The 15158-nt window shown below is 35.2% G+C and overlaps 1 protein-coding gene across 1 annotated transcript in view; it reads left to right on the top strand.

The window, feature by feature from the left end:
- Positions 1-15158, top strand: part of BMPR2 (bone morphogenetic protein receptor type 2) — a 156491-nt gene that overhangs the window by 130583 nt on the left and 10750 nt on the right. Inside the window, exons 10-11 of the mRNA XM_013971139.2 lie at positions 3953-4089; positions 12620-12792. Of these exons, the coding sequence (XP_013826593.1) occupies positions 3953-4089; positions 12620-12792 (310 nt within the window). The remainder of the gene's footprint in view (positions 1-3952; positions 4090-12619; positions 12793-15158) is intronic.

The raw sequence follows: 15158 nt of genomic DNA, 5'->3' as shown, positions 1-15158 counted from the left end.
TTTCCAGTGGTCATGTATGGATGTGAGAGTTGGACTGTGAAGCAAGCTGAGGGCCAAGGAATTGATGCTTTTGAACTGTGGTGTTGGAGAAGACACCTGAGAGTCCCTTGGACTGCAAGGAGATCCAACCAGTCCATTCTGAAGGAGATCAGCCCTGGGATTTCTTTGGAAGGAATGATGCTAAAGCTGAAACTCCAGTACTTTGGCCACCTCATGCGATGAATTGACTCATTGGAAAAGACTCTTATGCTGGGAGGGATTGGGGGCAAGAGGTGAAAGGGACCACAGAGGATGAGATGGTTGGATGGCATCACCGACTCAATGGAGATGAGTAAACTCTAGGAGTTGATGATGGACAGGGAGGCCTGGCATGCTGGAGTCCATGGGGTCACAAAGAGTTGGACACAACTGAGCTCCTGAAATGACTGACTGAATGGGTACTCAAAGTGTTTTTCTGGAAATAGCAGTGATTACAGTAGTATCACATATTATTGGAACCTTACAAGTTTTAATTTCTATTATTAAAACTTCGGCCATAGTATTTTAAAAATCTTAATCCAGAACTTTTGTGTTTTAGAAGCATGTGTGACTAAAATTATTCTTGTATCAGCTTAAGTTAGTACATTGCTATCAGCAACGTTTTTTTGAACAGTTACTACATTCAAAGAATAGCTATTGCTTTCGGACTGGTAAATTATAAAGTGCAATATCAAATGTTTGCACAGGAAAGGCAATTAAATCTTGTTTGCAGAATACTATTTTAATGGAGATATAAGATGAATTGAACTAATGTTAGAAAGAGTTTAAAAAAGGAAAAAGAAATTGAGTGTTACTTTTAAATGTATACAGAATTTCAGTTTAGGAAGATAGAAAAAGTCCTGGACATGAATGCACAACTTTGTGAATGCACTTAGTGCCACAGAACTCTATATTCAGAAATGGTTTAAATGGTAAATTTTATGTTGCATACATTTAACCGCAATTTAAAATAAAAATAAAGGAAAAAGAAGAGAGTTGTATTGAGATACCCTGTAATCTTAGATATGGAAATGGTGAAGAAGAAGTGTATGTGAGATAAAATGTAGAAAAGGAATCTGTGGTTCTCATTAGCTATTGGAGACAGTCTAGAAAACTGAGAAATATTCAAAGGTTTGAGAAATAGTAAGGGTGCCAGCCGGGAGCTTAGGAAAAAGTCCTGGTTTATATCAGAAAGATGAGTTAATTATGGTAACTTTTGGACGGAGTATTGATAGACTACTGAAAATTTGGTCTCTGATGGCTTTAGCAGTTTATAATTTTCCTTATGCACCTTCTGAGCATTTGAGAAGCTGCTGAAGAACTCTAAGAATGAAGAATTTAAGATTAAAATGTTTATTTGGGAATTGTCTACATAGAGACGATAATTCAGAATTTATGAGTGGATGTACTCCACTCCCCTAAGAGAATAAACAAAGAAACACTGGTAAGTAAAGACTGAGTGTTAGGCCACTTCCACCATTATAGGTCAGTGAAGAAGATAAAAATAAAGAGGAAACCGAGAAATGATAGAATTGGTGAAGTCAGTGTTAGAAAGTATTAAGAACCAAGATTGATAGAAATATATGTAATTGAAAGGTCAAAAGGAAGTAGAACTGAGGATTGATCTTGAAATTTGAATAGGAGGAGATCATTGGTATTCATAGAGGAGTTTCTGTGAAATAGAGAAGACAGAAATATTACAGGAATTATATTACAGGGAAACATTAAGAAAGCACAGGCAGTGGATACAGGGCACTTCATTTTTAACAACGAAATGAGGTGTAAATATTCCACAGACATTTTAATAAACCTAAAGAAAGCATATATTGATTGTAAAATTCTTATAAAATATTCTTTAAACTTCTGTGATAGAACTCCAAGTGCCTCACATGCTTTATTATTCCATTTTATTAAATGGAAACAGTCTGTGTTGATGGCTGGCTGTCTCTCTCTGTAGAATATTAACAGTACAAATAAATTTGGTTCTATATTGTACAAAGGAAGAAAAGGGAGGAAGAAAAAAGACAGGAGAAAGAAAGAAAGAAAGAGGAAAAGAACAGGTGTAGATTAAGAAGTGAGATAGAAAGTTTCTAACTATTTAGAGACATACAAGTAACAAATGAGAACCATGAAGATTTAGTAGTAATTTGATAATTCTTAATGGCATTCCATTCACAAAACAAGATTATGCATTTGTTTCATTCAGCATGCTTTTTGATTATAATTTAGATCTGAGTAAAGCAAATAAGTAAAATTGTAAATATTTATTCTACTGAATGAACCTTTGAAGAAAAAATAACGCTTGGAAAGTGTGTATCTGTGTTGTGTATTTGTCTCAGAAATACAGAAGAGATTCTAGTACAGTATCTGTAACTAAGTACAGTTAACAGATGGTATGGGTTGAGGGTTTATCATATGAGGTTTCATGAAAGAAGGTGATACACTACGTGGCAGATGAAATACTTGAGTTGTGTCTTTCAAGTTCAGTGTTGATGCTTATTGATAAAAAACTAAGTATGCTTAAATGTTTACAGAGTACGTGAAGATATCCTTTGTATTTATAGGTAGTGCAATATTCCAAAAAATGTGAGCAATGCTACATAAATTATAGAATTGATTTTTGTAACTTTTCAAAAAAATATTCTGCTAAGTCATTTCAGTCGTGTCTGACTCTGTGCAACCCCATACACGGCAGCCCACCAGGCTCCGCCGTCCCTGGTATTCTCCAGGCAAGAACACTGGAGTGGGTTGCCATTTCCTTCTCCAATGCATGAAAGTGAAAAGTGAAAGTGAAGTCGCTCAGTTGTGTCCGACTCCTTTCGACCCCATGGACTGCAGCCTACCAGGCTCCTCTGTCCATGGGATTTTCCAGGCAAGAGTACTGGAGTGGGTTGCCATTACCTTCTCCTCAAAAAATATTGGTGGATGGCAAATATATGTTTTTTTTTAATATTCAAATTGAAGCATAAAACTTCAGTTGCACGTTTTGTAATGTACTTTCTCTCTGGGTAATTATGAGTTTTATCTCAGTGTGAGGGAGATAAGGAAGGCAGACACTGCCATTGTGCTGACAGGAAGACTGAAACACAGAATAGTTAAATGACTTTTCCAAGGTAGAGATGAAGCCAAGATTACAACCTAAGTGTCTGTCCTCCATCCTGGTATCCTTTTCTTCTAATTTATCCTGTCATTTTAATGGTGTGGGAGGAGGCCCAAGAAGACAAGAAGAGTCTCTGTTGTATTTTTTGCCAAGTGTTTGACTTAACTATTGATTTTCTAAGTGTTGGTCCCAAAGGTCTTCTGTGTGGCTCACTATGTTAATTGTTTAATTTGATCAAATTTTGTAAGAAGCATAAGTTTCTTATCACAAACAGCTGATTCTCTATTACATATTGGTGATAGAGTTATTAAACAGTGATAGAATAGTTCATGATATTTTTAAAATCTTTGATCTAGATAATGTTTTTTAAGGGGAAGAATCAGTATATTGATTTTGTCAAATGGTCATTAACTTAAAAATTTTTGTGACATATGATAGATTTGGCTAAGATTGTAATAGAGCCAGTGATGTGATAAGACATGATTGTACAACCCACCACTTATATTTAGTTGTACAGATACGTTCGTTGTACTAGATCTTGGACTTTCTCCTCGTATTCACCACCCTCAATTCCCTGTATGGGATAAGAATTCAGGCATAGTTTTAAGCATTAAACATCGTGTATATAATAATGTCCATCACCACCCCTCACTCCCCCCAAATCAGTAATATTGGAAACCATTTAAAAATAATTGCCCATCATTGTAGCTACCATTTAATTTATAGCAACATTTAATTTATCAAACAAAGACTATTATAAGTAGAGCTTTTATTAATAATGCATGAAACCCAAAATGATAATAAATTTTACTCCTTTTTTAAAAAAATTCACAGGTGAATCTGTACCAGAATACCAGATGGCTTTTCAGACAGAGGTTGGAAATCATCCCACTTTTGAAGATATGCAGGTTCTGGTGTCTAGGGAAAAACAGAGACCCAAGTTCCCAGAAGCTTGGAAAGAAAATAGCCTGGTAAGGAAAAACTAAATTATTGAAAAAGAGGACTTAGGACTGAATACGTTTCAAATGTTGCCTGAAGCAAAAATAGATTGTTGATGGTAATAGTTTTTAGAGTTGTCTAATGCCAAAAATCTAACTTACTTGATTTGTATGATGCTGTATATTTTCAAAGTTGGAGGTGTTTTAATTTGTTTTCTTCAAATATAAAATACTCCTTAGAGAGACTAACTGTTATGTCTGCAGTTTGCCACATTGGGTAACAGCTGGAATAATTAACATGATAATATTTCAAACATGATTGAAATTCCGTTCCATTTATTCTCTTGAGAGTGGTACCAAAAATGTTAATTAGTGCAGACTTAAATATTCACTGACTGATAGAAATTTAAACTACACCAAAAAGAACCCAAAGTACCATGTATAAATTCTGCTTATTAAAAATGAAGTTTACAATGCTGAAATATTTTCAGAGGCTCCTGCCATTTCAGTAAATTGTTGCTACAATTCTAAAAGCATCTTAACAAACATTTGCATACAACAGGTATATTCACACATATTTTTTTTAATGTGAGTAGGATCATCTCATTATCCACTGTCATTTCTGAAGCTTGTTTTTTCACTAATTTTTCATGTCATTACATATTCAGATTTATCACTTTCTCTCCATTTCAGTATTTCATTATCTATCCTAATTACTGAATTGCTCTTTATTAATAATAGTACCCTGTATTATTTTAAAAACCTTTTAGAATAATTAAAGTTATGCTTATATATGGTAAACAAAATTAAATTAAATGGAATGGCTAAAATAGGAAATGGGAAAAGAAAAGATTACCTACTCCTGTTCTACCTTTAGAAGTAATTCATGTTAACAATGTTCTGAGGTTTTGTTTTTTTTCCTAAACTTTCTCTTCTGGAAGTTCACATTATAACTTTAAATATTATGTTTATTCTTATTTATTGTTGTCTCTCATTTATCCGCTCCTAGTTTTATAATAGTGTATTTGTGTAATACAGTATAATAATTTAGTATAATACTGTATTAAATGATATTTTGTATACAGATTGATCTAATATTTTTAATAAAATAAAAACATGGGATTTTGTAGAATTATGGTTGTGTAAACGTCCTTGGCACAATGTACTATTGTGCTTGGACTCATAAATGAGGAAGTGAAAATCCTATGTTAGTCACTAGAAGCTGCTGCCTTTTGAGGAATGATGTTTTAAAAGTCACCGTCCACTGGCTTTTCTGACTTTTTTGGCCCTAGGCTTACCTTCCCTCCTCCCCGCTCTCTCCCCTCCCCTTCCCTCTACTTTCTACTTTACTGAAGGAACTGGGACAGATTTTTTAAAAGAGGTCCCTGATGTCAGGTAAGAGGCTTAATCCTTTCCCAGGGTTCATTAGATGTGCCAGCCTCACAGCAGAGTATGCTTCAAAGAAAAATCTCTTTGTGAAATTTTATCTGCTAAAATACAACTTCATCTTCCATAAATGGTTTTATATCACCAGAGAAATTGGACTACTTATTCTAAAGTATCTTTTGGCAACCCTGCCATTATGGGATATGCACCATATGCATATTTTTCTGCAAACTTTTTACTCTCAATTTGGATGAGGTTGCTAAGTAAGAAATAAGTAATATTTGGTTCACTTCCAATAAATCCATTTAGATCTAATGTGCAACAGTCAATAGCACTGCTGCTTCTGTGCAGTGACAGTCTAGTACTAGAATTAGATAGCAAATACATAGCTTCTGTATGAAATAGACCCCCCTTTCTATGAAGACATTTTGCTTCATAGTTGCATTGAAATTACAAAGCATTTCTGTAGTAACACAACTCAAAATCTTCTAAAAATTAATGAATGTAAAAACCCAGTTTAAAAACTGCCAGGGAACCAACCTAAACAGCATATTAAAAAGCAGAGACGTTACTTTACCAGCAAAGGTCTGTATAATCAAAGCTATGGTTTTTCCATAGTAGTCATGTATGGATGTGAGAGTTGGACCATAAAGAAAGCTGAGTGCTGAAGAATTGATGCTTTTGAACTGTGGTGCTAGAGACGACTTGAGAGTCCTTTGGACTGCAAGGAGATCCAACTAGTCCATCCTAAAGGAAATGTCCTGAATATTCATTGGAAGGACTGATGCTGAAGCTGAAACTCCAATACTTTGGCCAGCTGATGTGAAGAACTGACTCATTGGAAAAGACCCTGATGCTGGGATAGATTGAAGGCAGGAGGAGAAGGGGACGACAGAAGATGAGATGGTTGGATGGCATCACTGACTCAATGGACATGAGTTTGAGTCAGCTCTGGGAGTTGGTGATAGACAGGGAAGCCTGGGATACTGCAGTCCATGGAGTCGCAAAGATTCAGACATGATTTAGTGACTGAACTGAAGTGAACTGAATTTCGAACTTATTGCACATCATTAAGAAACTAATACAATGTCATTCAGCTTATTTATTCATTAACATTCACTAAATGAATCCTGTGTGTTGTGTGCTTAATATAGAGAGCGCTAGATAGAGCCTCCGCCTTTATAGAGCTCCCTCTTGTATTAGATGAGAAAGTTAATGATTTTGACATAAATGCAGTCATCAAATGTTTTGATACGGGCTCTAGTCATATCAAATGACGATAGGGATATATTTTATTATATTTGTCTACTGAAAAAGATCCAGATGCTGGGAAAGATTGAAGGTGGAAAGAGAAGGGGACCACAGAGGGTGAGATGGTTGGATGGCATCACCAACTCAGTGGACAAGAGTTGGAGTAGACTCTGGGAGTTGGTGGTGGACAGGGAGAACTGGCTTGCTGCAGTCGATGGGATCACAAAGAATCAGACAAGACTGAGTGGCTGAACCAAGCTGAACTGTATATTTCAATTGGCTTTTCTTGCTGCTGTCAAGATTCTCTCTTCTTCTTTGGCTTTTTATAATTTGATTATAATGTGTCTCAGTATGGAACTCTCTTTGAGTTCATTGAGTTTCTTGGATGTGTAGATTCATTTCTTTTACTAAATTTGGAAAGTTATTGAATTATTATTTCTTGAAATATTCTTTCTCTATTTTTTCTTCTGGAGCTGTCACTCATTTTGTGTATTTTGATGTGATTAATGGTGCCTCACAAGTCTTTAAACTCTATTCATTTTCTTCATTCTTTTTTTGTTTCTGCTTCTCAGACTAGGTAATTTTTATTTCCTGTCTTCATGTTTAGTAATTCTTTTTTCTCTCTGCTCAAAGCCTCAATTAACCAATCTGGTGAATTCTTCATTTAAGTGTTTTTACTTTTGACCTCCCAAGTGTCTTTTTAACTCCCTTATATAATTTCTATCTCTTAATTGCTATTCTCCATTTGTTGAGACGTTGTTTTCCCAGTTTCCTTTCATTTTTTATCCATGGTTTCTAGTTCTTTGAGCATATTTAAAGTCTTTGCCAGTAACTCCAATGTCTGTATTTCCTGAGGGACAGTTTCTGTTCCTTTCTTCATTCCTGTGAATGGGGCATAGTTTCTTGTTTCTTCACATGCTTTATAGTTTTTTGTTTTTAAATCACATGTTTTGGATATCATTATGGACGAAAAGGAAACTAAAAAGGAAAAGACTCTCCAAGTCATTGCAGATTGGCTTTGTCTTGGGGCCCTTTGTTAACAGTTTACTTCCTGCTAGTACTGAGCGAAGACTTCTCATTGGCTGAGCCAGTCAGCTCTGAAAGCTTGTGATCTTCTCTGAGCATGCATCCTGCCGTGAACTTGGGTGTGGATTTTTAGATTCTTCAGTATATGCAGAAGCTTTTCAATGCCCTTATTCCCCAAAGTTTCTCACACCCAGTTTTTCTTCCTTGACTTTCAGCATTTCTTTTGTGTGCCTCAACTATTATATTTTGCCCCAGGTTATAGCATTTGTTCTTTGGTCTTTCATTTTTTCCAAAGAATGTTCTGCACTTAGTCATAGCCACTTCCCTATGCTAAGAGAGTTCTGACTTAGGCAGAACAAAGACAGGCCTATTGTATTGGATCTTCACAGGAAGACATGTCAAAACAGATAGCATAATTCCTTGGAAATAAGGTTACTCGGCTCCCTCTGGGAACAGGTGCCTATCTTGGGAAAAACGGACTGCCATCTTCATACTTGCCATCACTCCAGGGGCAGCACTAAATTAAAACACGACAGAGTTCTTCTAGCTTGTTTCAGTGGCCTTTCTCCTTCCATTTATGTTTTTAAGTTGGTTCCTATAAACATTTGACTAACATCCAGAGTTTCAGTAAAGTTGATTATGATATTTGCAAAGTTTTCAGTGCTTTTCCTCCCAAAGTTCCTTGCTCTGCTTTGTTTTGACTAATGTCCTCATAGAATGAATTAGGAAATAACCTCCCTTGTTTGATTTTCTGGAAGACTTGTGAAGACTTGGCATGATTTTTTTTTTTTTAATGTTTGGTTGAATTCATTCCTAAAGCCATCCAGACATGGAGGTTTTTTCATGGGAAAGTTTTAAAATACAAATTTATCCTCCAAATTGATTTTACTCCCAATAATAATATATAAGTGCCTGTTTTCCCATCACTCACACTAGGTAGTATGAAATTTTGTCTTTGTTAATGTGTTCAGTTCAGTTCAGTCGCTCAGTTGTGTCCAACTCTTCATGACTGCATGGACTGCAGCACACCAGGCTTCCCTGAGCTTGCTCAAATTCATGTCCGTTGAGTCAATGATGTGCATCCTCTGTCATCCCCTTCTCCTGCCTTCAACCTTTCCCAGCATCACGGTCTTCCAGTGAGTCAGTTCTTCTCATCAGTTAATGTGTTAGGTAAAAATAAATCTTATTTTGATTTGTACCTAGTAAATAATAAAGGCAGTATTTGAAAACAGGATCTTGTTTAAGCTGGTACTCATACTACAAATTTGGAACTAATATTCTTAACTACTTCATTATACTACCTCAACATGGTGAATAAGGTTGAGCATTTTAGCATATTTTAAAGGTGTTTGTTTTTCTTACTTATATGCAGTTTATCTATATTCCTGTATTTACTGTCACTTTTTAAATGTCTTCTTACTGGCAAGCATCACAGAAATAATTGATTCATCCAAGAAACAGCAAGAGATGCTGAAACCAATGGGTGAAAAGTTGAATGCAGAACAAGATATATACAGAAGCTTTGAGTACTCTCCCCCTCCCAAAACAGTGATTAATTATTAAAGGGAAAATGGAACTTTACAGGGAAGATACCTGGCAGACACCAACTTAGTCATGTGGTTAAGGTTAACTTCTCTAGTAATGGGACAAATAAAAAATTGTACGTGATAGGAAGAACAGTGGGAAGAACAGAAATCTCTCCTGTGATTTTCTGCCAAAGATGCAAACTTTGAATTTGATCAGGAGGAAATATCAGATAAATTGAGGAACATTTTCAAAAGTAACTGGGCTACTTTTAGGTCTACCTAGTCTTTTAAAATGTCAAGATCATGAAAGAAAAGAAAAGTACGTTTGAAATTATTTCAAAAGGAAAAGAAAAATTCCTCTGTTCATAACTTAACGACCAGTTCATTTTTTCAAACCAATATTAAAATCTACTAAGGTAAGTATATAACTAGGTTTTAGAGGTATATTTATCATAAAAAGTTAGTTATAATTGATTCTTGAGTTTCTTGAGTTATCTTAAAATCCAAGTCGTTTTTAAATCCATTAAGTATAGTCTTTCCTCATTATTCACGAATTTCATATTTGGAATTCAACTGCTGGCCAAAGTGTGTTTGCAATCCCAAAATCAGTAGTCAGAACACTGTCCCAGTCATTTGTGTATGTGTGCAGAACAGTGAAAAATTTGAGTTCAGATGTACATGTCCCTAACTGAAGGTCTAATAAGGCTTTCATGTTTCATCTCTTATATTGTAAAAAAGTATCTTTTTTACAATGTATTCACTGCTGTATTTTTCGCATTTTTATTTTTGCATTTTTTTATGATTTCACCATTTAAAATGGCCCTTAAGTATAACACTGAACTCTTATGTGATATTACTAAGCACAAGAAAGTTTTGCTATTCCTTATGAAGAAAGGAAAACATGTTCTAGATAAACTCCATTAGGGCATGAGGTGTAGTGCTATGATCATGAGTACAAGGTAATAAAGTGATTTTATGTATTTTTCTAACTTGCTTTTTTGTATTGGAGTGTAGCCGATTAACAACATTGTGATAGTTTCAGGTGAACAGTGAAGGAACTCAGCCATACGTATACATAAACCCATTCTTCCTGAAACTCACCCTCCTATTCAAGCTGCCACATAACATTGAACAGCGTTCCTTGTGCTGTACAGTAGGTCCATGTTGGTGATCCATTTTAAATACAGCAGTGTGTATAGGCAACCATAAGTTGTCTTCTAAGTCTGTGAGTCTCTTTGTGTTTTGTAAGTTCATTTGTATTATCTCTTTTTGGATACCACATATAAAGGATGTCATATACTATTTCTCCTTTTCTATCTGACTTAAACTTATATATTTTAAAAGGTGTCTTTAAACAGAAACACAGGTAAAACAAGATTATTTATTGATCATTTGACGAAAATGTTATATTCAGAGACTCACAGGTCCCTAATCCTGTATTTCCTCTAGGATTAATGTTTCATCATTAATTCAGTACACAGCAACTTTATAGAACATGACTACTATTGATAACAGACTCAACCATACTTATAAACACCAAACTTTTACCTCAGGGAGATGATGCACTTGCTATTAAACGCAAGATTATCATTGTCTGTTCTTCTGGTTCTTCCATATCTTGAGAAATAGGTAGATTTTTATTGCTTAATGAAAAGATTATTAGTTGTTGTTTATGTCTATTGTTCATATTTTAATTTTTACTCAATACAGCGTAGAACATACTTTTAAATAGATTTCAAAACTCAAAGTAAAGTTGAGTCTCATAAGATATACTCTTTGATCTGTGTTCTGGGCAGGATTGGAGAATCAGCAGTACCGTACTGAGGCAGCCAACTCAGAAGAGCCAGGGGGAAATGGTATTAAGGGTGGGCCATGGTGCATGTACACAGTGAGCCTATATTCAGAAAGAACACTATCATGTTGCCCTGACAAACCTAGACAGCATACTAAAAAGCAGAGACATTACTTTGCAAACATAGGTCCATTTAGTCAGAGGTATGGTTTTTCTAGTAGTCAGGTATGGATGTGAGAATTGGACCTTAAAGAAGGCTGAGCACACAAAAATTGATGCTTTTGTGGACTGTGGTGTGGAGAAGACTCTTGAGAGTCCTTGGACTGCAAGGAGATCCAACCAGTCAATCCTAAAGGAAATAAATCCTGAATATTCATTGGAAGGACTGATGCTGAAGTTGAAGCGCCAAACTTTGGCCACCGGATACAAAGAGCTGACTCATTAGAAAAGACCCTGATCCTGGGAAATATTGAAGGCAGGAGAAGGGGACAAGAGAAGACAAGATGGTTTGATGACATCATTGACTCAATGGACATGAATTTGAGCAAGTTCTGGGAGATGGTGAAGGACAGGGAACCCTGGTGTGCTGCAGTGCATGGGGTTGCAAAGAGTCGGATTCAACTGAGTGATTGAACAACAGCAACAACAGATGTTTCCCAGAGACCCAAGGTTCAAGTTGTTACAGAACACAAATATTAGGAAACATTAAAAATGTTACCAAGATTCCTCACAGGAATTTTTAGCTTAAAATAGGCTTGCCAGATAAAATACTTTGATATATGAATTGGTGAGAATATACCTACTCTAAAAAATGGTTTGTCCAACTATCTGAAACTAAAATTAAGTAGTATCCTATATTTTTACTTGTTAAATCTGGCAATCCTGGCCTTACTATTTTGAAAGTGTTTTGAAGACACGAGAAATGTACTGGCAGGTAAAGAGCTTGACACCGAGAGTACAAGTGTGAGTAAGAATTCTGGATGCCAGTCCATCAAAGTATTTAAAGTCTGTCTTTTAAAAGGGAGTTTGCACCAACTTTCTGCAACGGAACACTGCTGTTCATTGCTGATATATATGAATGTTACATAATAGGACTGATTTTGATACTACTAATGAAACTAGTTTAAATAACAAGAAAATGTCAGGCTTTTAAGATTTATGATTGGAATGAAGCACACTACTAGGAGTAAAGGAGGAAGAGCTTGCTTAGAGATTGAAGAGAGTCTAGTGTCAAAATTTTTTTAACTCGTTTTTGAAGTAGAATTAATGGCTATTGATTGAAATAACAGTGCTGTGGATCCACAACAACATAAACACATGGCATTGAAGATACATATGACTTACTACAACTGCTTACTCTTGTGGATAATTCTTCAATGAGTTCAGTTAAAATTTTCTTACTGTACTTGTTCCTCACCTTTTGAGAATATGGCCCTTTACAAATCTCTGATGTCTTAAGATATTTTATTATAGCTATGTAAATTGGTTAAATAAAATTAATTTTTTTCTTTCACCTCATGTTACTAAAAAAATTCAGTTATGTTTTGGTAAGATACAGTGTTTGACATATACTTTATTACAGGCAGTGAGATCACTCAAGGAGACAATCGAAGACTGTTGGGACCAGGATGCAGAGGCTCGGCTTACTGCGCAGTGTGCTGAAGAGAGGATGGCTGAACTTATGATGATATGGGAAAGAAACAAGTCTGTGAGCCCAACAGTCAATCCAATGTCTACTGCTATGCAGAATGAGCGGTAAGACACTAAGGGTTTGGAATCCGTCTGTCAGAATTTAAGCCTGATACTAGAGAATAGAAAATAAATACTATTAAAACAGTCTAAGCATACAGTGATTAATTGGTGCAGTCTAATATCATGACTTTTCTTTCAGTATTCCTGTTCTTTTTCTGAATATTCTTGTTTAGTGTAAGTGCAAGATGAAATCCGTGGGTTTTTATAGCTAACAATACAGTAAAAGATTAGTCTTTGTCTGTTAATGCTCGAAGTTCGCTACAATAATAAAGTTTCATAGTTCCAAAAGTTTTATAAGCACTTCTGCATACTATTTCATCTTGATTATACTTTGTGGTTATTATTTCTTTTTCCCCTGAATTTTGTTTGTTTAAAGCAAATAGAACCGTGAACTTGCATATGTATCTAACCATTGCTTCACTGGAACCTGGGGTTTCCAAACTCCCTGTCCAGTGGTCTTTCCTTATAGAATGCTGCTACTTTACCTGAAAACAGTTCATAAGTCTTTTTGTCCCATCGTGAACTTTATGAGACATTTCTTAGAATTATGATTTTTTTAACTATCTTTATTAAAACTTCTTAGAAGGACTTTTAGAAAAAATTCTAAAACTTGAAACATGTCAGACCATGTAGTCTGTGTTTCTTCATTCTGTCTTATGGGATAAAGTCTTCCCACAAATTTTCATTTTGTCTAAATAAAACATGTTAAAATTTTTCAGAGAAGCATTCAGAAAAGAAAGAGTAAGCAGGGAAAATTGAGATTAAAAAATAACTGAATTCTTGAATCATTTTCTTTGATATTTTCTGTTGTTCTAATTTTTAAGAAAGTTTGTGTTCTGAACTATGGATCTCACATTGGGTTTACACTGCTCGTGCTTGGACTGAACTACCCTCAGGGTATAAACCTTTATTTCTGTTAGTAATACATCAGCAAGTTAAGGAAGATAGAAATTAGCATTTCTGAATATAAACTTCTCACCTTACAGATACCTTGAAGATAGTCTTCTGCTTCCATCACCCCTTGTCTCTGTGTTTTCTGTGTGCTTTATAGTATGCTATTCGTACCTCTCATAAGTCAGCTACTTTTACTTTAAGTGCTTTAACTTTCTTAACTGGGAGAAGGAAGTCTTTTTTTTTTTGTTTTTTTTTGATGCTTTCCTTTGCTGTGGCCATTTTTGCCTCCTGAGCCATTCAGTTCTACCCTTTACATGGTGCTTTTCATGTCCTTCGACTTTGGAATTTTCCTTCAAATCATAATTCATCTCACATTCATTCTACGCTAGAGTTCATTGTATTGACTCTTTCCCTCCATCCCTCTTGTGCAATACAAAACCTTTTCTGTTCCTCCCCTTCCTGTCATTCCCCTCGTAACTTCAGCAGTTTTTCTTCATAGCACTTTTCTTTTAGTTGTTGCTTTTCTCCTGTAATGCTGGTATCTGTTAATGTTCCCATTGTCTATATTTGATTGTTTATACTTGATTTTAAACTACCCTTCACTTTTATGTTATTTTTCTTTTCAGTTTTATTGAGATACAATTGACATGTAGCACTCTATAAATTTAACATGTGTAGAATGATCATTTGACTTACATACATAAAATGATTATCACAATGTTTAGTGAATATTCATCATTCTCATATAGATACAAAATTAAGGAAATAGGTAAAAAACAGTTTTTCCCCTTGTGATGAGAACTCTTAGGATTTACTCTGTTAACAGTTTTCATTTTATTTATTTATTTATTTTAAATTTTTTGGCCATGTCAAGCAGTATGTGGGATCTTAGTTCCCCAACCAGGGATCAAACATGCATACCCTGCATTGGAAACTCAGAGTCTTAGCCACTGGGTCACCAGGGAACTCGGTCTTAACACCTTTCATATATAGCATAGAGCAGTGTTAATTGTTTGTATCCTATATATTAGATCCCTAGTACTTATTTATTTTACAACTGAACACTTGGACCTTTTGACTGCCTTCATCCCCTTCCTCTTACCTGTTCCCCTTTGCCTGTGTTAAGCACGGATCTTATTGCTTTTTCTGTGAGTTTTTTAAAAAAATATAATTAACCTACAACATTTTGTTAGTTTGTATTATACAACATAGTGATTTGTTATTTCTGTACATTTCAAAATGATCACCAAGATAAGTCTAGTTATGGCATATCACCATACAAAGACATCACATAGTTATTTACTATATTCCCCACAGTGTGCATTTCATACCCATGACTCATTTATTCTGAAAGTAGAATTTTGTACCTCTTCGTCTCCTTCACCTATTCCTTTTGTTCCCTCCAACCCCTTCTTCCCTGGCTACTGCCTGTGTCTTCTCTGTATCCCTGCCTGTGTTTCTGTTTAGTTTTGTTT

Source organism: Capra hircus, chromosome 2, assembly GCF_001704415.2.
Source record: "Capra hircus breed San Clemente chromosome 2, ASM170441v1, whole genome shotgun sequence".
Taxonomy (NCBI): domain Eukaryota; kingdom Metazoa; phylum Chordata; class Mammalia; order Artiodactyla; family Bovidae; genus Capra; species Capra hircus.
This window is presented reverse-complemented; position numbering and strand designations above follow the sequence as displayed.